General features: G+C 41.5%; 1 protein-coding gene across 5 annotated transcripts in view; it reads right to left on the bottom strand.

The window, feature by feature from the left end:
* GARNL3 (GTPase activating Rap/RanGAP domain like 3) overlaps positions 1-22,567 on the bottom strand; it is a 252,359-nt gene that overhangs the window by 81,542 nt on the left and 148,250 nt on the right. For all 5 annotated transcript variants that reach the window (XM_075578984.1, XM_075578986.1, XM_075578985.1 and 2 more), the window contains one exon: positions 499-573. In XM_075578984.1, coding sequence (XP_075435099.1) covers positions 499-573 — 75 coding nt within the window. The remainder of the gene's footprint in view (positions 1-498; positions 574-22,567) is intronic.

Genomic DNA, 22,567 nt, shown 5'->3' with positions numbered 1-22,567 from the left:
AGGCCTTATTCTTCAGATTATTGTCCGAAGTGGCCATCCAAGGCATTTTAGGCAGAAAATCCTCAATAAAGTCAATAGCCCGAATCGGCGCTTCGGCCGATATAGAATTACCCGCTTAGTATACGCCAAAAATGACCGTCCCTATGAGAAGAAGGGAGAGAGTGAAAACCCAGACTGCACATGCTGTGGAATGTGATGATCTGCATTGATATGGTATTACGTTGCACATGGCTCTCTTAAGGGTGACTCATTGCCCTTTGGGGGATAAACGGGGGATTCACTGTGAGAATCCAGGAAGTGTGTGTGTTGTTCAGAGAAATAAAGATGTTGAACTGTTAGCCGTGTCTGTTTTCTTACAACACAACAATGCCCCTTAAGATAATACCCACAGTAGCCACGAAACAGGTGATTATTAACAAAAAACTTCCCAGAAAGAGTGAACAGAGAGTGCTTATTTTGGAAGAAAATCTATTAAAACATGTGTTTTTCATAATGTACCTCATCTGAAGATCCATTCTCCACTCGAAATCTCCCAGCTCTTTGTATAGCTCCATCTGCATCACTTGAAATAAGCTGTAAAGAAAAATAACAGGTGGGGGAAAGGTCAAATGTTTTTATCTTTCTTAATGAATTACCTTTACTGCACCAAAGGTTAACACAGGACGTAATGCTCAGCTGTCTCGCTTCAGGGTCAGTACAGTACAACTTTCATATGACTCATGACACAACATTTTGCCCATAAAAATAGGTACCATGGCGGTTCCTCTAACTGTGCTGGATGGAGGTTCTTCTAAGCCATTTCTGTGGAAGTCCCCTAACCTGTGCAGCTTATCACCCCTGTTTTGGGGGGCATGGTGATTTGGGCGATTCGGGACAAGAGATGTACAATATTTTTGCAGCACTTTGAGCAATGCAAAATTGACTCTTGGGTTTGCGCAAAGTGAGGGGGGGAGAAAGAGATGGGGGGGGAGAAAGAGGGGGGATGTAGACAGAGGTGATGGAGGTAGAGAGAGGGGAGGGAGAGAGGAAATATCGCCTGAAGAAGTTTACTTTGTTAAACGAAACGAGTCGCGACTGTTGTGGCTGGCGGTTTTACTACCCACCACCAGTACACACTCAAGTGTACCGTTCCTGCTTATTTCCGATCGTTTCTATGCTATCAAAAACGGACAGGCATCCTAAGGACACCTATTGAAGGCCCCGGTTCCTGCACATGCGCGCTACACTCTGCACCACGCTACCACACGTGGAGGACAGGAGAGTGAACAGAGACAGCCCCAGCGCGCGGGTCTGATCTCTCAGAACTGAGATTACCCTTCATACTTCCTATGTGATGCCCTACTCCTGTGATAGACACCAGAATCGGGGATTATTAAAGAAATTTTATATGTAAGTTACTAATTTTATTATTTGTTGCTAATACAATATCTATCTCTCATCTTGGTGCGCTTTTGTGTTTTTTCTTGTTTTGGAAAATATGTAAAATCAGCTTACTTTTTACAGGTAGGCAAAGGACTATCTCTCTCTCCTGTGTCTAGCAAAAGTCCTATTTCAGGGTCTGGCTCTCTGTGTGTTCTGAAAATTTCACAGATTCCTGCATCATCTACTATAAGACTAACCCTATAAAACTTGGCTAAATATCTCACGAAGCGGCAACATTTAAAAAGAAGAACAAAAAAAACCTATTCAGGACTACTTTTTACATTGTAATAGAATAGAATGTCAGTGTTGTGCTGGCTGGCAAGAGATTAAAAAGGTTCTGCTCTGCAGTGGGAGGAATAGTCCCTTCCAATTAACACCTATATATTACAGCTTCAGTTACCAGTTTAATCTCTGCAAGCTCAACGAATATAGTTTTGCAATATTAACTTTTCACAATATTGTTAACCCATTCATCAGACAGAAGTGTAACTGTAAAACCCAATAGTCCCACACCCTATAAAACACCATTATAGAAGCCTCTACTGTGGCAAATTCATCTATGTTTATTACTTTAGGCTAAAGAGAAGAAAAAGGTCCCACATACAATTATAGGAGAAATAGCAAACAGTCTGGGTGACGGTTCTGTGAGTTAGAATTATTTTAAGATTATAGAGCTTTTTTTGTGATGGTACGCTCCTGTACTCCGTACCAGCACCTCTGTTTCCCCTGCTGCAGGTTTTGTCCTTTCTTGCTAAGTGGGTGGAGCAGTCACTACACACAGCCAATCCCTCCCTGCCCCCCACATCAGAGCAGGGCAGCTCCAGACTGAGCGTGTATGTGTGTGTGTGTGTGTGTGTGTGTGTGTGTGTGTGTGTGTGTGTGTGTGTGTGTGTGTGTGTGTGTGTGTGTGTCTGTGTGTGTTTGTGTGTGTGTGTCTGTGTGTGTGTCTGTGTCTGTGTGTGTGTCTGTGTGTGTGTCTGTGTGTGTGTCTGTGTGTTTTCTCTCTGGGTTGCACACCCTTCCCCCTAACCCACCTCCCCCTCTTTTTCTGCTTCCCCTCTGCAAAAACGCTTTCAATAATGTCTAAGTATATCTAAAAAAAATAAAAACAAACTCTAGGTAGAAACAGACTTGTGAAAAAGGTGATAGATTTGTATTTAAATACGCGACAGGTTTCTACAATAAGTGACTGGTGTGTGTTAGCTATTGGGTGAGGTGGGTTATGTGTATTGGGGAGGGGGTTAGTAATATGTGTATTGGGGTTTAGTATGTGTATTGGGAGCGGGGGTGATTATTATGTGTATTGGGGGGTGTTGTGTATTGGTGGGTTAGTATTTGTATTAGGGAAATGGGGTGGTTAGTATGTGCATGGGGGGGGGGTAGTATGTGTATTGTGGAGATCGGGTGGTTAGTATGTGTATTGGGGGGTTTAATATGTATTGGGGGAGGGGGGTTGAGTATGGGGTTTGAGGTGGGGATGTGGGAGAGAGAGAGAGGAGGGGTGGGGGAGAGAGGTGGGGGTGTGAGGAGAGATGGGAATATGGGGAGAGAGGTTGGGGATTGGGGGACAGAGAGAGAGGTGTGGGTGTGGGGGGAGAGAGAGAGGTGGGGGTGTGGGGGGAGAGAGGTGGGGGTGTGGAGGAGAAAGAGGTGGAGGTGTGGAGGAGAAAGAGAGGTGGAGGTGTGGAGGAGAGAGAGAGGTGGGGTTGTGGGGAAGAGAGAGGAGAGGGTTTGGGGGGGAGAGAGAGGTGGGGGTGAGGAAGAGAGAGAGATAGGGGTGTGGGGGTATGAGAAATATCATGGGGGTCTCACAAGGCTGCCAACACTAGGGGGACGGGGAGGTCATGGCCCAGTGGAAACTAGTCCTGGGGACCCAAGTACCAGGACCTTTTTTTTTTTTTTTCTTACAAAAAAAACACACTGGGTGCTACATATCACATCATTGTAATATTTCCATACACTCTGAATACAAACTAAGATTCCAATATATACTAATGAATGCATTATAGTATAATTTGTAGGTGGACTAAACTATTGATATAGTTGTTATGGATTAAAAGGAGGAATATTTTACTGGCTCATCAGTTAGCAAAATTATAATAGAAAATTTAGAATTAAAAAAAATGCAGTGTAAAAGCAATTTGTGGCTTTTATAAACTGTTTACATGTGCTGACGCAAGCCAATATGAACCTAGCATTACAACTTTGGAAAATAATTTTTTCTTTATGCGCCATATTTAATTTAACGATTCATAGCAAAAGAAGCTAAGCTGATTTTTTTTTAGACAACTCTAACCTAGTTTTTACTTTGTTGCCAAAAAAAGCCATAGCGGAAAGAACTGGCTTAGATTCAAGAGCCACATTAATAACATACTGTGTACAAATGTGTTTTAAAAACGGTGCCAAGACTTTTTCGTAACTAATCCTGTGAATTGCTGCAGACAGATGAGGTTTAGTGAGCTCTGAGCTGATGTTTTATTTCGATGTGCAAGAAAAATAGAAAATTACAGTAATGAGGTTATTTATTAAACTGCGATAGTGATATTTTCGGCATTAATAGCCTCCTACGTGTTTGTAAAATTGGCAAATACCATTGTAATACGTATCAAGTAATCTCTCTTGGGACATCAATAAGACCACCATTCAATCCTCACTCCACTGGGTCCTATAGGAAGCCGCCAACTCATCAGAGCATGACATGACAGCTTTCTATTGGATGACCTTGGCGGCCATCTTTGATTTCATTTTCGTTTCACTGTCACATAAAAAGATACATTCCAAAATGAGGGGGCTGCTGCTTTAATCATGAGGACGCCGTGGTTGTAGGCCCTGTTGGGGTTTGCCTCCTAGAGGAGAAATGAATGGCAACCAAGTCCATACACTACCCCAGGGGTTCTCAACTCCAGTCCTCAAGACTCCAGAACAGGTCAGGTTTTTAGGATATGCCTGGTTCAGCACAGATGGCTCAATCTGTCCCTGCATCAGCACAGGTGGATCAATCTGTCCCAGCTTCAGCACATGTGGCTCAATCAGTCCCTGCTTCAGCACAGGTGGCTCAATCAGTGGCACAGTCTTCGACTTTGAGAACCCATGCACTACACAATTTGTGTCAAGCATAAAGTGGCACACGCTTACAGTACAGCAGTGGCGAGATCTCATATTTATTACCCCTCTTATTCTCTGTGGAATTGCTATGGACATTTTTCTTGTCTCCATGAAAAGAAAGAGTAGAATTCCTACGTATGTTCTTTTTAAATCTATCATGAAGATGAGTCACAATAAACAGTGCGCTCATTGTTATAAACTGAACAGTCTCAGAATGCGACGGTTTACATTATCTCAAGGTTCAGATGAATTCTGCTGGACGCTCTTTCATTAAGGGGTCGGCATAACAAATCAGAAAGGCCACAGCCAGGAAAAATAATATATCAAGCTGTTGTTTTTTTTTTTTTTTTTTTAATGGCCTGGTTTTGTAGGGTTGTAGAGACTTCAATTTTCTCACAGTGAGTCAGACTTGTCAAATGGATTTGAACAAATAAGTAAACGATTCAACAGCTCGGCCCTCTTGTGAGCTAATATATATGTTCAAGGCACTGCATTGGGATGAAAAAGGATCCCAAATCAACGTGGAGTTCTTGAATTACCTACGATTTGCAGATAACATCCAGCAACAAATCAGAGAACTTGTCGAGGCGAGGAAGAAAGTGGGGCGCCATAAGCATCTCAGCAAGACCAACGTGATGTTCAATAAATATGTAACCTCTGCAAAGACCGAAATATGTAGAGTAGAACTAGAAGTCAAAGACTAGGTCTACCTTGGCCGGCAAGCAACAATGGATGGGAACCTTCTGAATGAAATCAACAGGAGAATGAAGATGGGATGGATCGTATTTGGAAGAAACAAGACAATCTTCTCAAGGGAATCTCCCACTATGCCAGAGTGTATTCTTCCTGTCCTCACGCATGGATGTGAAACCTGGACCCAAAATGTGAAGATAATTCAGAAGCTTCAGACAACGCAAATGAGTATGGAGAGATGTATGCTGGGTATTATCCGAAGAGACTGGAAAAAGATTGAATCAGTTTGAAACCAAACAAAAGTCTGTCTTATCATCAAAAGGGTGAAGACATTAAAATGGTAGAGGGCCGGATATATTAGAAGAAGAAATTACTGGATTCCAATGGAAATGAATAGACCAAGTTGATGACCAAAGGTAGGATGGGAGGATGTAATTCAACCACAGTACCTGGAAGATCCTTGGGAAGGCCTTCATAAAGCAGTGATCGATTAAAAAGGGCTTAAGAGGATATATATATATATATATCTCAAAAAATTAAATAGTATATATATTTATATATATATACACACACACACACACACACACACACACACACACACACACACACACACACACACACACACACACACACACACACACACACACACACACAGGTGTAGCCTGACCTACTTTTGCTTAAAAAGCAAAATCTGCAGCTTCAGTGAAAGTGACAGCCACAACTCCCCCCATGGCATCGCTGTAGATGCTCCATTACTTCCAAATGGGACCCCCGCGGCGGGTAATCCCTGCTGCTGAAAGGATGCTGTGGCTTGGATCCCCCGGCCTCAACAAATCTAAAATCGGACTACATCTGTGTATATAGTGAGAAGCAGGGTAGCATAAAGTGAACGATATATGAATTTCAATTCAAGTTAATGTATTGTTAACTATGTGGTACCCCACCTCTCGTCATATTGAATGGGGGAAGGGATAGGGACTTACTTACTAAAACTGCAGTAATCTATTTATTGACAAGTACAAGTTGCTACTTTAAAGCGGAAGTTCCCCCTACTCTATTTCTTTTACCCCGCACCCTTTTTTATGGATGGGAAATAAAGTGTCACCGGGGCTGAAACGCACTATTATTCCAAAAGAGCCAGGGGAGCGTATCTTGCAGTCATAAAATGAAAAAACATCACATAGTACAGCAATGTTTAAATGCAGTGATTATATGTTTAGAGCTCAAAAATGGCTACTCACATTGCAGCAGCAAAATAAAGCAGCTATCAAACTTGTAAGGGGTGGATGTTCCCTGTGAATATGCAGCAGTCACCAGCCACCAATCTCCAAGGAAGAAAAGAAAAAGACCATATAGTGTAGACGGTAATATATTCAGACAATAAATATACAAATGGAGGATTACACTTTGAATGATCAAAATAGGCGAAAATGGAAAGCGGGTAACAGGTGCACAGTGAGTCGCGATCTCCTGGGTTCCTCGTTGTCCTCCGCTTCACCGGAACACTGTATCCACGCCGGGGCTCACGTCACTTCCGGTGCGTCTAAGACCGCCGAGCTCGATGGTAGAATTGGATTCTCGGTGTTCCTTCTCTTGGATACTGTTGGACTAAACACTCTACGCGTTTCGCCGTTGTGTGCTTACGGCTTCGTCAGGAGTGTTAATTGGCTGCTATATCCTACTTTAAATACCCTTGAGCCCTCTCTCATAGTGACATGTTATTGGCTATTAGATAAAACATCATACATATGTAAATGAAGTGAGCGGATACATCACATATAATGCCTCAAAAAATTATACAATTCAAATTGCCACACTGGGCATATACCAATAAAACATATTAAAAGCATATTCATTTACATATGTATGATGTTTTATCTAATAGCCAATAACATGTCAGTATGAGAGAGGGCTCAAGGGTATTTAAAGTAGGATATAGCAGCCAATTAACACTCCTGACGAAGCCGTAAGCACACAACGGCGAAACGCGTAGAGTGTTTAGTCCAACAGTATCCAAGAGAAGGAACACCGAGAATCCAATTCTACCATCGAGCTCGGCGGTCTTAGACGCACCGGAAGTGACGTGAGCCCCGGCGTGGTTACAGTGTTCCAGTGAAGCGGAGGACAACGAGGAACCCAGGAGATCGCGACTCACTGTGCACCTGTTACCCGCTTTCCATTTTCGCCTATTTTGATCGTTCAAAGTGTAAGCCTCCATTTGTATATTTATTGTCTGAATATATTACCGTCTACACTATATGGTCTTTTTCTTTTCTTCCTTGGAGATTGGTGGCTGGTGACTGCTGCATATTCACAGGGAACATCCACCCCTTACAAGTTCGATGGCTGCTTTATTTTGCTGCTGCAATGTGAGTAGCCATTTTTGAGCTCTATACATATAATCACTGCATTTAAACATTGCTGTACTATGTGATGTTTTTTCATTTTATGACCAAGGGTGCCACAGTCCCCGGGGGGGGGGGGGCGCAACCTTCCGGCTGCTCAGCTGGCGTGTCCTGCCTGAGACAGAGGCTGGGATTTGCCTCTACTCTCATGCCTCCCTCAGCTTGGCACAGAGGAGCGAGGAAAGACGGATTTCAGCCTCCCCGGCCATGAATACGGAGTGCGTTGAGAATTAGAGAGAGGGTGCAGGAAAGGGCTGAGTGTTGTTGGTTTGTGTGTGAGGGGGGGGCGAGTGTGGTGCGTGTGAATGAGAGGGGTTGCATGCGTCTAATGACATGGGGTGCCTCGAGATATAAAACAAATCTTCCAGGGTAGCCTGTACTTAAAAGAGGTTGAGAACCCAAGTTTAAAAAAAAAGAACAACGTTATGTTTAGGGTGAAAAAATAAACTTTTTTAGTACCATTTTGTGCCTATGTGTATATTACAGATGGATGTGACTTCTCCCAGATTTACAATGGCTGTGTTGGTCTTTCTGTTTAATGTTACAGGCAGGTGAAAGCCATAACTGAATCACAGCTCAGCTAAACAATTAATTTCATAATTACACAGTTATGTCTGGTAAGGCTCATGATTCCAGACATATTTTTTTCTATTCAATTTATCCATCTTCGACATTCTTCTGGAAAGAGGTATTGGAAGGCAAAATCAGATTGTGTTTAATCAGCATTACTGTACTAATGCAATAACACAACAGCTGTGTGGGACTTCCACAAAGTGCTCACATAAGGTGGCCGCAGAGGAGCAGACCTTATCTAAATCTAATTTAGGCCCAATCTAAGGCCTAAATCTAAGGCCTAATCTAAATCCATTGACCGTCATGAACCTACACACAAAATGAAGTTTCTCACTCACTGAAAATATTGTGTAGCATTCTAGGGCCTTTTTATTTTACCGCATCTTCATCCTGTTTTTTTTTATTATTATTACTTACATTTTTTTATTGATCATTTTATATACATAAAGAAATAGGGTATACAAAAAAGAAAACAAAAAAGGGCGGGGGAATACAATAATACAAATAGACTGGTTGTGAAACAATAAAGGGGAGGGAGATCAGGGAAGGGGGGAAGGGACATCATTTGTAACAATATAACACAGTAAGCAACAATTTAAGTACCACCTGTATCACTCTGCTCCAAGCATTCTAGTCTATGTATGGGGATATACCAGCATGACGAAACCAAAGAGCCCAAATCTCAGAGAATTGCAAGGTAGAACCGTGAAGATAGGCTGAGAGTTTTTCCATATAAACTATATGCCAAATGTTGTTATTTATTTGGTTTAGGGATGGGTGGGGGCAAGTTGTTTCCAATTTTTGGCAATTGCACACCTTGTGGCGTTTAAAATTTGGGATATTACTTTAGCTTCTTTTTTGGTGTGATTGGGCATTGGTTTTCCTAGCAATATATATACTGGGTTGTGTGGGACAGTGATCTCTAAAATCTTGCGTATTAGGGCGAACACTTCCGTCCATGTTTGTTGGATTTTGGGACATGACCAGAATATGTGCAGTATATTCCCCACTTCACCACAACCAATCCTCATCCTGTTTAATGATTCATTTGGCTCGTTGCTTCATCCCCGGAAGTTCAGTATGGCCCCCAACTGGGCCGCATTGCATGGAAAGGGTGCAGGCCTTACAAAAGGCCAAGAAAATGGTTTCTTGTAAGTTTGTTGCTCCGTGACTAATTTACCTCCTCGTCTGTTAGTCATTAGCAGATTTGACCTGCCGCTGCAGCATATAGTGTTCATGAGAGTTCCCATTCACTCTAGTAATACCTGCATGGTGGTTGGAGGTAGGGGTCCAATTGGAAGATACTTACAGAAGTGAATGCAGGCTAAGTGGGGGAAACAGAACCCGGGTTGTGCAGTACATTCATCGGAAAAAACGCAAAGGCATACTGAATGCCTACTGTTTATGGTTCCAACGGGAGTCGCCGTAGACACCCATTTTAATAAACCTGTGTTTAAAGTTAAGAGGCCCCCTTCGGAGATACATGCTCAGACGATCGTGGACTGAATGGGAGAGGAGGAGCGCGGATATAGGAGCTCAATCACTGAGAACTACAATAGCATACGAAGAGGTGAGGTCTCCATTGACTTGTAAATCGCTGTTTGCGTTCTCTTGGGACAACATTATAGGAACTCTAAATTCTGATCTGGGGCAGTTCTCCTTAGCCCTGGAGAAGTGTACTATATGCTATTACTATCTCAGGACTGTGGATTGTAATATATGGTATAACCGCCCACTCTATGATGTTCATTTATATGTCTTAAATTCTCGTTTGATGGACTGGCTGTATCTTAATTTTGTTTTTCTCTTCTACTTGAACTTGTTGAAAGCTTAAGATCTACAGTATATCATCCATAAATATATACTGATTATGAAGGTTTGAGGATGTCGTGATCCCTCCTCACCCCTATATGAGCCTTATTACTTGTAACTAAAGATGTTTATTCCATTCATATTCTGTACCCCCCTGCTTCTCGAGATACTTACCTCCGTAGGGGGTGTCGGTATCCACATGTCTAAATCTCCCTAGTCAAGTGAGCCAATAGGAAGCCACAGGGATGATATCATGGCTTTCTATTGGCCCGCAAGATGCGGGATAGTTAAAGCCGCCATTATGTTAGCCCCAACAAGCCCCGTCGGAGCTGCTACCTGCAGAGATACCGGAAACCCGTTTGGAGGTATCTCGGGAAGCAAATGGACCCCAGAGTTGAAATGAACGCAGTTCATCTCCGGAGACCCCCTACTTCAATTCTATAGCTAAAAAAAAAACCTGCAACCTGATGCTGCTTTGAAGCTTAATCTACAGAATAGCTGGCTGAAATATGAGAGCAATAACCTACAACATTGAGTCTCTTGTCCTTGGGGAGCAGTGAAATCAGGAATGCATGGTGAAATAGTCTCAAGAACATCTAGAAAGAATCAGGCTGAAGTTAATTTCCTATCTTGGTCAAAGCTTGAACTTTAACAAATATTTTAAACCAGGTGTGTGTACGTTGCAAAGATCTCTCAACTATTCTTTAAAGAAGCTCACTAATCTAAGTGCGCTCAAAACTAACGTGAAAGTGATAATTAATACAAGTGAAGTAATATAGGTGATATGAATATATTAGACTATTAAATATGAAATATAACAATATAAAATATATGCGAAAAAATGTCTAACAAGTGAATTTACAATGTACTGTAAGTTAATTCCGCAATGTGATGTATCCTTAATTAATGAAACTAAACATCTAAGAAATCATATAATAATGACAACCTAATAAATAAATAATGACTTATACTGAATCAATAAAAAAAAACTAACCACTAGTATAAAAGATCCCCAAAAACTAAGTACAAAATAGAGTCCAAAAATGGGTGCTGCTTCTTCAAGATAAGTCTCCAATGGGAACATTCTACAAAACCAACAGAGAAAGTGCAACGTTGTAGAGTAAATGCTCAAATGCTCCTGGTCTCTGGATGTGTCTGGAGAGTCCTGACCTGGCTGTGGGTGGGGGGGTTGCGTCTCTGTCACGCTCTGCTCATCAGCTATGCGCACCACTCATCTAAGTAGCAGCATCCAGACTTCCGGGATAGATGCACTGGCTAATCCCTCCCTTCACACACTCGGTTCTTACACCGATGCCACTCACAGAACGTAAAATGATGTATTTCCCAGGGGTCAACAGCTCACTAGATCCTGGATTTTTTTTAAAATTGGCTTTATATGCTGCTGAACACCATAGATCTACTGTATATTCAAAGATTATGAAAGTAATTCAATATTTGCAATCATTTCTAGGCTATAGGATTCACTTTTCTACATCTGAGATTCTTGGATTACCTAAAGATTCGGAAACATGTTCTATTTAAAATGTAAATCTCTGTTTTCAGGTGGTTTCCAAATTTATTAAACACAGAGGTATCCTCTTAAATGTGTAAATCCTCCTAATCTTAGCATTAGGTCTGTGATCAATGCAATTGTGAGAGAACTTCAGGATTGGAAGACTCTCTGACTTATACATGTTTAATACGTTCTGCAAGTCTTTATACAAACCTCATGGCCTCTAATGATACCAAATGTACAAATAACAGCATTCCTCAAAACAAATTATCATACAAACTGAAGCAAATCTGGGAGATATGGTCCGCCAATTATTTTAGAAATCAATGTCAATATTTAGCTTCCAGCTTTTCAGGAAACATTGGCAACTCCCCATCACTAGAGGATCATTATAGTTATTTGAAATTCATATATAGATATACGAAAGAAAAAGAGATAAGTTACAGTGCCACAGTGTAGACAACCAATGCATGACCCTAAGGAAGGTCCCGTTACGGTGACCGAAACGTTGGTTACGGTGCCCTCTCTGTTATTAATACAGTTTTTTGCTTGGATTTGAACCATCAGTGTGCTGTCTTTCTTTTATCGGATATCCCTCTGGTAATTATCTCATATATATATATATATATATATATATATATATATATATATATATATATATATATATATATATATATATATATATATATATATACATATATACATATATATATATACATATATATATATATATATACATATATATATATATATATATATATATATATATATATATATATACACACACTATGTATTTTTTTGCAAGAGTTGCCCTTACAAAAATTATTTTATATCCCAAACGTATTTACCCAATGCAAATGTTACAGTTGATGTACAGTTCAGATATTTCTACATTAAACAGTTTTCTAAATGTTTGTGGGTTGGAAAGAAATCTAGGGTTGCTTTGAACTGATTGCAACTCCCAGTTGAGAGGTATTCGATTTCCTAAAATTATATATTTTAACCTTGCTTCTCTTATTAAATATACTAAAGATTGGTTCCTTAATTCCAATGTGTTTGTTCAAAAATAAAGTCATAAAAATTTAAAATAACAGCTGCATCTGCACTATTACTGTACTTTGGGTCTGAGTTCCATGACCTGAATAGTCTTTCAGAATTGGTTACATCTGAAAAAGATACTTATAATTGTTTGAATGTCCAGGTACACACTACACCTATGAAAAGGGTTTCATTTTGGTGCATTAAAAGAGGGAAACCAAGTAGTGATGATACTTCAACTCATGAAAAAAGATCATAATTTGGATGGAGGATCGCCATCATTTTAGATCACTGGTTGAAAGGGTTGACATTTTGTACCTGCTTTCAATAACTGGAACATCTTCCTATAAGCAGCTCACAAATCCCATAAGCAACATTCACTGTTATAGCTCCTTTATCCCTCTCGATTCCAAGGAGTCTGATTTTCTCCTTTGCATGTACTGTATTGTCGGGTTTATAGATGCAAGGAGTATCTTGTATATGTCTATATCAGTTGCCCCCGGAGTCTTAAATACTGGAATCAGGGTTGAGCAACACACTGGAATGTCAGCTGCATGTTCCTCTTCCCTCATCCAAGGTATTTTATAAGCCATCAATAAGCATCCAAACATATTCGGCCCTGAATCCAATGCATCCTATTCGTAATTACAGATAGCTGGGGAAGAAAGCTGTCTCAACACAGCAAGATTAAACAACATCAGTAGGCAGAGCAGATGGGAATGTGTGAAGAGGCACTGGCAAAATAAAGTGACTGGGGAAAAGGCTTTGACAGCAGTCAGGGCATGAAGATGCTAACTGCATGCCAGCTGAAACATGCTGTGCATTCACCTTAGAGCATTACAGAAGCTGTAGGCATCAATGCTCCATCCACTTCTGGCACCGTCTAACCAAAAGAAAGTAGCTTTCAAAGCATATCCCAAGAAAAATTAGTAGTCTGAGTTTGTGAGTGGCACAGGTCACGTCTACAGAAGACAGGAAATTACTTTTCTTCAACTGGGAGGGGGGTTCTTTTCAATCACTCTGCGGGTCCCCAGTGAGGCTTTGCACAGGGTGACACGACTGTATTGTGCCATATCCCAACACACACACACACACACACACACACACATCTATTTGTATCTGTAGTCCGTTATTCAGTTAAAGTGATAACAATAGGATGTACTACTGTATGTATGTATGTATGTCTTTATTTATATAGCGCCATTAGTGTACATAGCGCTTCACATTAGTAATACACGTGGGATACCATAAGATACACGAGATACCACCCTTATTATGGGTTATTAATGGTTTATTTAGATATGGATCCCCACTAAATTCTTATACTTACAACTTTTTTCCCCCCATTTTTATTTGGATCGTGTGTCAACTTGGGGGAATTACTGATGTATATATATATATATATATATCTTTTGCAGAGACTATTAAAAATGGGCAAGTTTGTGATTTTCTAAAAAAGGCTTTGGAAAAATGCTTCACTATTTATATTATATGTGTTTTTCTATTTTTCAGTTTTGCTTCTGTTCCTCCATGTGCAACAGTATTAAACCAGCATTTAACATAAAAAAAAAACCAACATAATACTCATTCTGTATTTGTCTCCTATGCTCCAGTTGCTGATATGGTCCCTATGAATTGTGGATTTATAACAACGAAATTAGGAGGGTGTGAACAAAGAAATGTAATGGAATCATTTATGATCCACTGATATGTATGGGGCAAATTATATTGGGTAGAAGCGAGACTGCCTTCTGGCGAGTGACATTTGACATGTTTGATAAGTTCTGCAAGTCTTTATGCAAACCTCATGGCCTCTAATGATACTAAATGTACAAAAAACAGCATTCCTTGAAACCAATTATTGTACAAACTAAAGCAATCTGGGAGATATGGTCCGCCAATTATTTTATATATCAATGTCAATATTTAGCTTCCAGCTTGTCGGGAAACATTGGCAACTCCCCATAACTAGAGGATCATTATAGTTATTTGAAATTCATGTTCAAAGCATATGTCACTTTGTCTACCGTTTATTACATGTAATTAATGTTGACCTGAAAGTTACATTTTTAATGAGGGAGAAATAGTATGAGCAATAGTCCCACCGTCTAATTTAGCAGGCTAAATATATTTTAGGTCACCAAAACTCACGCCTTCTCTCCCTACAAAAACTTCAACAATCGTCAAGTGGTCCCCTACCTATAATATAAATAAAGAAATCCAACCAGACGTTCATCGCACTCTTATCAACCAGGTATTGGCCTTTTTGCGTTACCATCATGCAATCAGTTAGGGTCACGCGTACCTGTATCCAGCTGTTCATCTAGCTTTGGAAATCGAGCACAAACATATTTTACCATTCAGTAGGACTCATTTGCATGTTTATTAAACATATCTTGGTTATCTCTCAGTACATCACAAAATATTACAGTATACAGACTACATCACAACATGTCACAACATCTATCGCACAAATGCCAGTAGTCCTATTTGTTTTTATATTTAGCATGGAACACTTATTGCTGGCTCTCAAATGTGTTACACTTAGGGTTGCAAGGCGGCTTCTCCAAAAATACTGGACACAATGGTGAAAGGTGCAACGCACTCAAGAGACGCACACACTTCTAACCACTCTCAGGCTCCTGACACCTCCTGCTGATTGGCTGCATTAACCAGCAGCAGCCAATCAGGATGGAGGAAGCTGCCCAGCCCGCTAGCAGCAGCCCTGCTCTCTCCCTGCTCGGGGAAATCCCAGAGCCCCCCAAGCCGGTCAGTCACGATGTCCAGAGAAGTAACATTGGACACATACATGTCCAGTACAGGCATACCCCGCATTAACGTACGCAATGGGACCGGAGCATGTATGTAAAGCGAAAATGTACTTAAAGTGAAGCACTACCTTTTTCCCACTTATTGATGCATGTCCTGTACTGCAATTGTCATATACGTGCATAACTGATGTAAATCATGCATTTGTAACAGGCTCTATAGTCTCCCCGCTTGCGTACAGCTTTGGTACAGGTATGGAGCCGGTATTGCTGTTCAGAACGTGCTGACATGCGCATGCGTGAGCTGCCGTTTGCCTATTGGGCGATATGTCCTTACTCGCGAGTGTACTTAAAGTGAGTGTCCTTAAACTGGGGTATGTCTGTATTACCTCTCATTTTTTACTGGACACTGTCCAAATACAGGACAGTCTGGTTCAATACTGGACACCTGGCTACCCTAGTTACACTGACCGTTCACTTGTTTTTCCTTTGCGCCCCCTGCCTGCTCTCCCACCCCCCTCCTCCCCCAACCTCCATACCTTGTCTTCAACGTCACGGCAACGTAATGTCATGTGACCCCGCGGCGTCGGCAGGAGCCGCCGGAGACAAGGTAAGGGAGTTACAGAGGGCTTGCGTGCGATCCTTGTCATTTCATTTAAATGCTTTGGGGAAGAGTGCAGGGCCTCTGTAAACGCTGCGCCCCCACCAGAAAATCTCGCGCCCCCCCAGTTTGCGTGCCCCTGCACTACAGCATGAATATTGGGGACAGTCTGAGCGCTGTATAAAATGCACCAGGAATAACAATGTATTTACAGGTCTTTAACTAGTGAAGTCAAGGACATGGCAGAAAGATACAGAAGATCCCAGTTTAAAAGACCTGCAGCCATGATACTTGTGTACTTCATTGTCTAACCATGATGGAAATCCTATTTTGAATAATAATATTAAATGCACAACAAAGTTGGGGTTGAGAGGCATACAATTTAATATCAATGCTTACTCGTGCCATTTACCAACGTAACATCTGAATACACAGGTATTACAGGGGCAGGGGGTGAGCGAAGGTTAGATCTATGGCTTGAAGTACAATTTAATCAAATCATTTTAACTAAAGAGGAGATTTTCAGTTTCCAGAACATATTTCCTCAAACATAAGAAAAATGCCAAAAAAAACACCAGTATTTCTGAAATGGCCGCAGTTTATATGGAATGTTTTCGAAGTAGTTGGCGTGTGATAGTATGGCAAAATGGTTGATAGAAAGGAGCAACAACGCTCATTGTTTACAATTGGATTCGGAAAGTTCATTTTCTGACTGAAAATAATTTTTTAAGGGACCTAAGCAAACCACGTGGCTCTAATCACCTACAGAACAAAGCGCAGAAGACATTTGCATATTAACTAGCAGTAAGTCCATATGGCAATGTTTGATTTGCTAGCTTCTGCTGCAGGATATGTTCGTTGCATTAATTGGAATCCTTCATAGACTCGCTCTACTATTTCTCTTTTTTTCCCTAATCACCTAATATTCCCTCCCCCCGCCCCCCACCCACATCCCAAGTTTCCTGTCTGATTTTCTCTACCAAACTCTCGAGGAATTAATACAAAATGCAACTTGTAGTAAGGAAGGGATTTATGTTCCCCCTTATGAGACAGCGTTGGATGATATTTCACTGTTTGAAATGATATTTTTGCTTGCATTCCTCTGGATAAAGTTATCTGTTTTAGGCACATCTTACCCATGCAGGCTGTGGTTTGATTTGATTGGTATCAAATCATATTGACAGATATTCACTTGTTACTCTTATGAATTACTGTCAGGCCCATAATTTCTTCATTTTAAATAAAGTCCTTAACTACAGTAAGTGGTGACCTGTTGTCACCCCTCTCTGGGATGCACAGGGTGTTAGTTTCCTTTGAGGCTAACAGCCTTGGATCTGTAATTCTCCCCAGCCTTCTAACACACACACACGCACGCACGCACGCGTGTGTGTGTGTGGGTGTGTGTATATATATATATATATATATATATATTAAGGTTATGGTGGGTAAAAAAAGTGACTAAAACCCTCCACAGTACTGAGCAAATGTCAGCAGCCAACCTCACACTGATGATACCCATCAAGGTTGAAACATGTCTGTGAGTGGGTTTACTGACTTTGCATCTCCCAAGCCCTTGCTTAAAAGCTGTGTTTAAAGCAGCATACATTGGCTAAGGGTTGCTCGTGTAATGTGAGCATGAGATAAAAGGTGGCACTGTGTGCTCATTTGCATGTCATTTCCCAGAATCCCTTGCTGCAGTGGAAGTGCTGTGTGCTGGGTGATAATGGTAAAAGACAGGGTTGCAGACCTGTCTAAGACATGCAAATGAATATACAGGAATATTTACAGTTGCTATATATGTGTGTGTGTATATATATATATATATATATATATATATATATATATGTCACTTTTAGTGATAGCCCCCCAATTAAGCCTTCGTTGTAGATCTGCACAGACCCAGAAAGAGTCTAGACCTGTCATAAACCCAATATATCATATTTTTAAGACAAAAGGTAACCACATTAACCCCTGAAGCACCAGATTGACCTAAATACTTAATATTCCCCACCATTTTCATTACAGTTCGTAGCACTGAATTGTTTGCATACAAGACCAATTTCTCTATAAGATGTAGCCTCTAACCAGTGTTGCCAGGTATACAATATATTGGAATACTAAATCCCTCCTCTCTCTTCTTTGTAACGTGCCAGAGGCTACGTAACGTAGTTCAACTCGTTCAAATGGGCAGTGAATGATATAAAAGTCACGTTGCCATAAAGCAAGCCCCATTGAAACTACTGTACAGTATGTGGAAAAGAAAGAAAAAAATCATAAAGGGTTCAATTGTACTCCTCTTTATGGCTACGTTCTTTAAAAGTGGTAAAGGTCAGCTGTGTAGAAATCTATTGATGTGGAAGAAAGAAAACAGACTGCTGCTTTATCCTCATCAAATAGGGAAATCGAAATCAACATACTTTCCAACCATGGCAGAGTGCCAAGAATGGATTACCAAACCATTGCCAAGAGTTGGTCAATGGAATCAGGTGGGAGATACTTGGCCAGCTGGATAACCACGTTTCCGACCTTGCCCATTTGTCTTGTCAACATAATCTGAGACATTTCTGGATTTAGAGCCTTATCTAGAACGCCTGATTATTGATAATATTCGTGCATCTCCAAAATGTATTCAATAAACCTGGATCTGAAGCAGATGAATACATTCAAGACATTTCACTCTGCAAATCACACAGACGTTTGATGGTCAATGACAAAAATATTTTACCTACCCCTCGGATCATCTCTGTACCCCCTACTCTACCCCTTAGACCACCTCTGCTCTACCTTCAGACCACCTGTGCCCTACCCTTCAGACAACCTCTGCTCCTCCTGCTCTATCCATTAGACCACATCTGCACCCTTTGCCTTCCTGCTATACGGCTGATGGCACCCTATTTCTGACCATCCTTGTGGATTATTTTTCTGGACCCTTAAGAAGTATCATAAGTGGAGCCGCCTCTTAATACAAATGCAAAGTATGTGCAATGTCTGTGTTTGTTTATGTATACATACATTCATACATACACATACATACATACATGCCCCAAATTATTTTTTTAGTTTCCGGTGTGATTGAGGCAGACTGCAAGCTGATATAATCCTGTATGAACTAAGCACACAGTACTAAAAGCCATCTGGTATATAACTATTGGAGAGACCTTTGCTTTTCTCTTATACTTTGCTGGTCAGCCAATACTTCATCTTTCCCCCCTTGTATGTCCTCTCCTATTGGGGACTGTATCAGAATGGCAGAAATACATGCTTGGAAAAATACATGCTTAGCAGAAGCAGCTGTCTGTTTTCCACACCAAAACCTAACATTGTATTGCATATTTGTTAGAAGTAAGTAAAATCTCCCTTACCTCCAGCAGCTTGTTTCTCTCCGGTGTGCTTGTGGGTTTGACACACCTGGCTGTGAGAAGGCAGAAAGCGGGAGGGTTTACGAGTGCCAGGTGGCATCTTGAAAAATACTGGACACAATGGTGAAAGGTGTGATGGGCTCAAGATACACACGCACCCCTCTCATCTCTCTCCGCTCCATGCTGTTTCCTCCTCTCCTTGCTACCCCCCCTTCCCTGACACCTCCTCCTGATTGGCAGCATTACCCAGCAGCAGCCAATCAGGATGGAGGAAGCTGCCCAGCCCCCTAGCAACAGCCCTGATCTCTCACTGCTCTGGGGAAATCCAGTGGCCCCCCAAGCCGGTCAGGTCACTATGTCCATAGAGGTAATATCGGACACATACATGTCCAGTATTACCTATAATTGTTTACTGGACAGTGTGTCCAAATACTAGGTTTGAAGGTGTCCAGTATTAAACCGGACTGTCCTGTATTTGGATACTCTGTCCAGTAAATCATTAGAGGTAATACTGGACATTTATGTGTATACCGGTATTACCTCTCTGGGTGTATATGTGCAGTGGTTGACAAATCACCAAAAAATCTACTCGCCACACAAAAAAATCTACTCGCCACCTAGTACCAAACGTGTGCTGCTTGGGCCAATATTTACTCGCCCGGGGCAAGCAAATGTATAGGTTTGTCGAACACTGTAATATGTGTATACCGGTATTACCTCTCTGGGTGTGTATGTGTATACTGGTATTACCTCTCTGGACATAGTTACCTGATCTGCTTGGGGGTTGCGTGATTTCCCAGAGCAGGGCTGTTGCTAGGGGGCTGGGCAGCTTCCTCCATCCTGATTGGCTGCTGCTAGGTAAAGCAGCCAAACAGGAGGAGGTGTCAGGAGACTGGGGGTGGGGCAAAGGAAAGGAGGAAACAGCATGGAGCAGAGAGGTGAGAGGGGTGTGTGCGAGTGTGTCTCTCGACCGTGTTACACCTTTCACCATTGTGTTCAGTCATTTTGGAGAAGCCAAATGGCAACCCTATTGGTAGTACCCCGACTTCTGTGGTTTAGCCAGATCAAGCTAGGGGTGGACAGGAACAGAGAGAGAGAAAAACGAATCACTGGTTCCACTGAAGTAAAAGTTAACACAGAGGTGCGTTCCCACAATAAAAGTTTAATGGATCAAAAGTACAAAAACAGAACACCCACACGTTTCGGGCTTGTGGCCCTTTATCAAGGTGAATAAAGGGCCACAAGCCCGAAACGCGTAGGTATTCACCTTGATAAAGGGCCACAAGCCCGAAACGTGTGGGTGTTCTGTTTTTGTACTTTTGATCCATTAAACTTTTATTGTGGGAACGCACCTCTGTGTTAACTTTTACTTCAGTGGAACCAGTGATTCGTTTTTCTCTCTCTCTGTTCCTGTTCATCCACATCAACGGAGGCACGGTACACCCCAGGAGAAGTGATATACCAGGCTCTACAATTGCGTGAGTTACACTCTTAAATGAGCCATTTTACTCTCCTTTTCCACAAGTGGCTGCAAGGATTTTGTCTGTTACCCCATGTTATTACCATGATGCTGTACTAACGCTGGACACTGGCAGGTGTATATTGTCCTTACCTCATTGCATGTGGGACTTTATTTTCCAGTTACACATCCAACAGGTACATGGGTGTAATCTAATATCCTAGCCTAATAATTTGCCTTCTTTGGAGGGGTAATCCGCTGTACATTCAAAGTTACCATTATTGCTTGCTGTGATTTTTGTTTAGAGCACCATGCAACTTTTTCTTTCCAAGCTAGGGGTGGACCTGAGGTTCCCAGACAAACTGGGGAAACAATATGTACACCAGGGTCAGTGCTCACTCTGGCCATCAATAGAAAAGCCGCTAAGACATTGGGAGGTGATGTCGTGGCATTCTAATGGTGACCATATTTGTAGTTTTTTTGGGTGTCAAAACCGGCACACAAAAAAACCTACAAATATCTTTGGAACCGAACTGTTTAGGCCAACTCCAGTCCTCAATCGGTCAGGTTTGAAGGATATCCCTAATTCAGCAAAGGTGGCTCAATCAAAATGACTGAGCCACTGATAGAGTTACCTGTGCTGGAGTTAACCACCCCTGGGTCTAGAGGAACCCCCAGTTCAGGTAAGATTTTAAATAAACAAGCAGCCGGGACTGCTCCCTTCAAACAACAACGAGCCCTTATTTATTTGCTATCTTATGCATTGCTTTGTTATTTCAAGCACCGCCAAACAACAGGTAAATTGTTAAGCTGACAGACTCACCAAGAGCAACCCACAACGTTGCAGTACATCCTGCTATTCGTGTGCATATTTGTCCCAGTGGGCTTCTTAACATTTCTCACAGCGGTATTGATCTGCAGTTGAACTTGAACAAGTATTTAATAGGCAAAGGCTGTAATCTGCCATCCTCCCCACACACCCTTATTTTCACACTGATACGCATTCATTTCATCCTTTTTGTGGTGGAGAAGTTGGGTACACTTTGCTAAGCAATGATCTATAGGCACCCGCATCCACCACCAGAACGGTTCAAGGAGAAAGCAGAAATGACAGAGTGAGTAAAAACCTTCTGCAGTTGTACCCCCATACCTGTTAGTACTTTTTGGGGTCAACATACTGAAGCAATTTGGAAGCAGAGCAAGTACGGTATGTATTGAAGCACGGCAACATTTGAAAGAATCATTTGACATAAATTGGAACCAGGAGGTCCTCCAGAACCGAATCATGTTATTTTTTAACTCTCCCCCCCCCCCCCGTCCCCCTCAAAGTTCCCTTGAGAATCACTATTTTCTGTGCTGGTACACATCCTGAAGAATGCAACATGGCTGCCACTGTCAACCAATAGGAAGCTGCAACCAATGACGTTGCAGCTTCATGTTGACCAGTGGATCCCGCAAGATTTGCTGGAAATATGGTTTCCCCAGAAAGAGTTCTGGCACCTGTTAGTACACCGGTATGTACCTCAGCAGTGAGGGGATCCCCAAAGCTGAAAAAAAGAAGGGTTCATCTCAACAGGACCCCCTAGCTTCCAATTAAGTAAAAAAAAAAAAAAAATACAAAAAAACATTAATACAATGGTATGGTCGAGTTTGGTTCTTACACCTGGTGCAGATTGTATTATTTCCTTAAACTTGGTGAATTTTTAAAAATCAGTTTAAAGGAGTAAAAAGTGATGCACAAAGATGCACAAGTTGATCTTTTTATAATCTGTGCATCATGTAACTTCTCCCCCAACAACTCCTATCGACACTCCCCAAG

Source organism: Ascaphus truei, chromosome 21, assembly GCF_040206685.1.
Source record: "Ascaphus truei isolate aAscTru1 chromosome 21, aAscTru1.hap1, whole genome shotgun sequence".
In the NCBI taxonomy this organism is placed as follows: domain Eukaryota; kingdom Metazoa; phylum Chordata; class Amphibia; order Anura; family Ascaphidae; genus Ascaphus; species Ascaphus truei.
The sequence above is the reverse complement of the archived record's forward strand: the minus strand, read 5'-3'. Positions and strand labels throughout refer to the sequence as shown.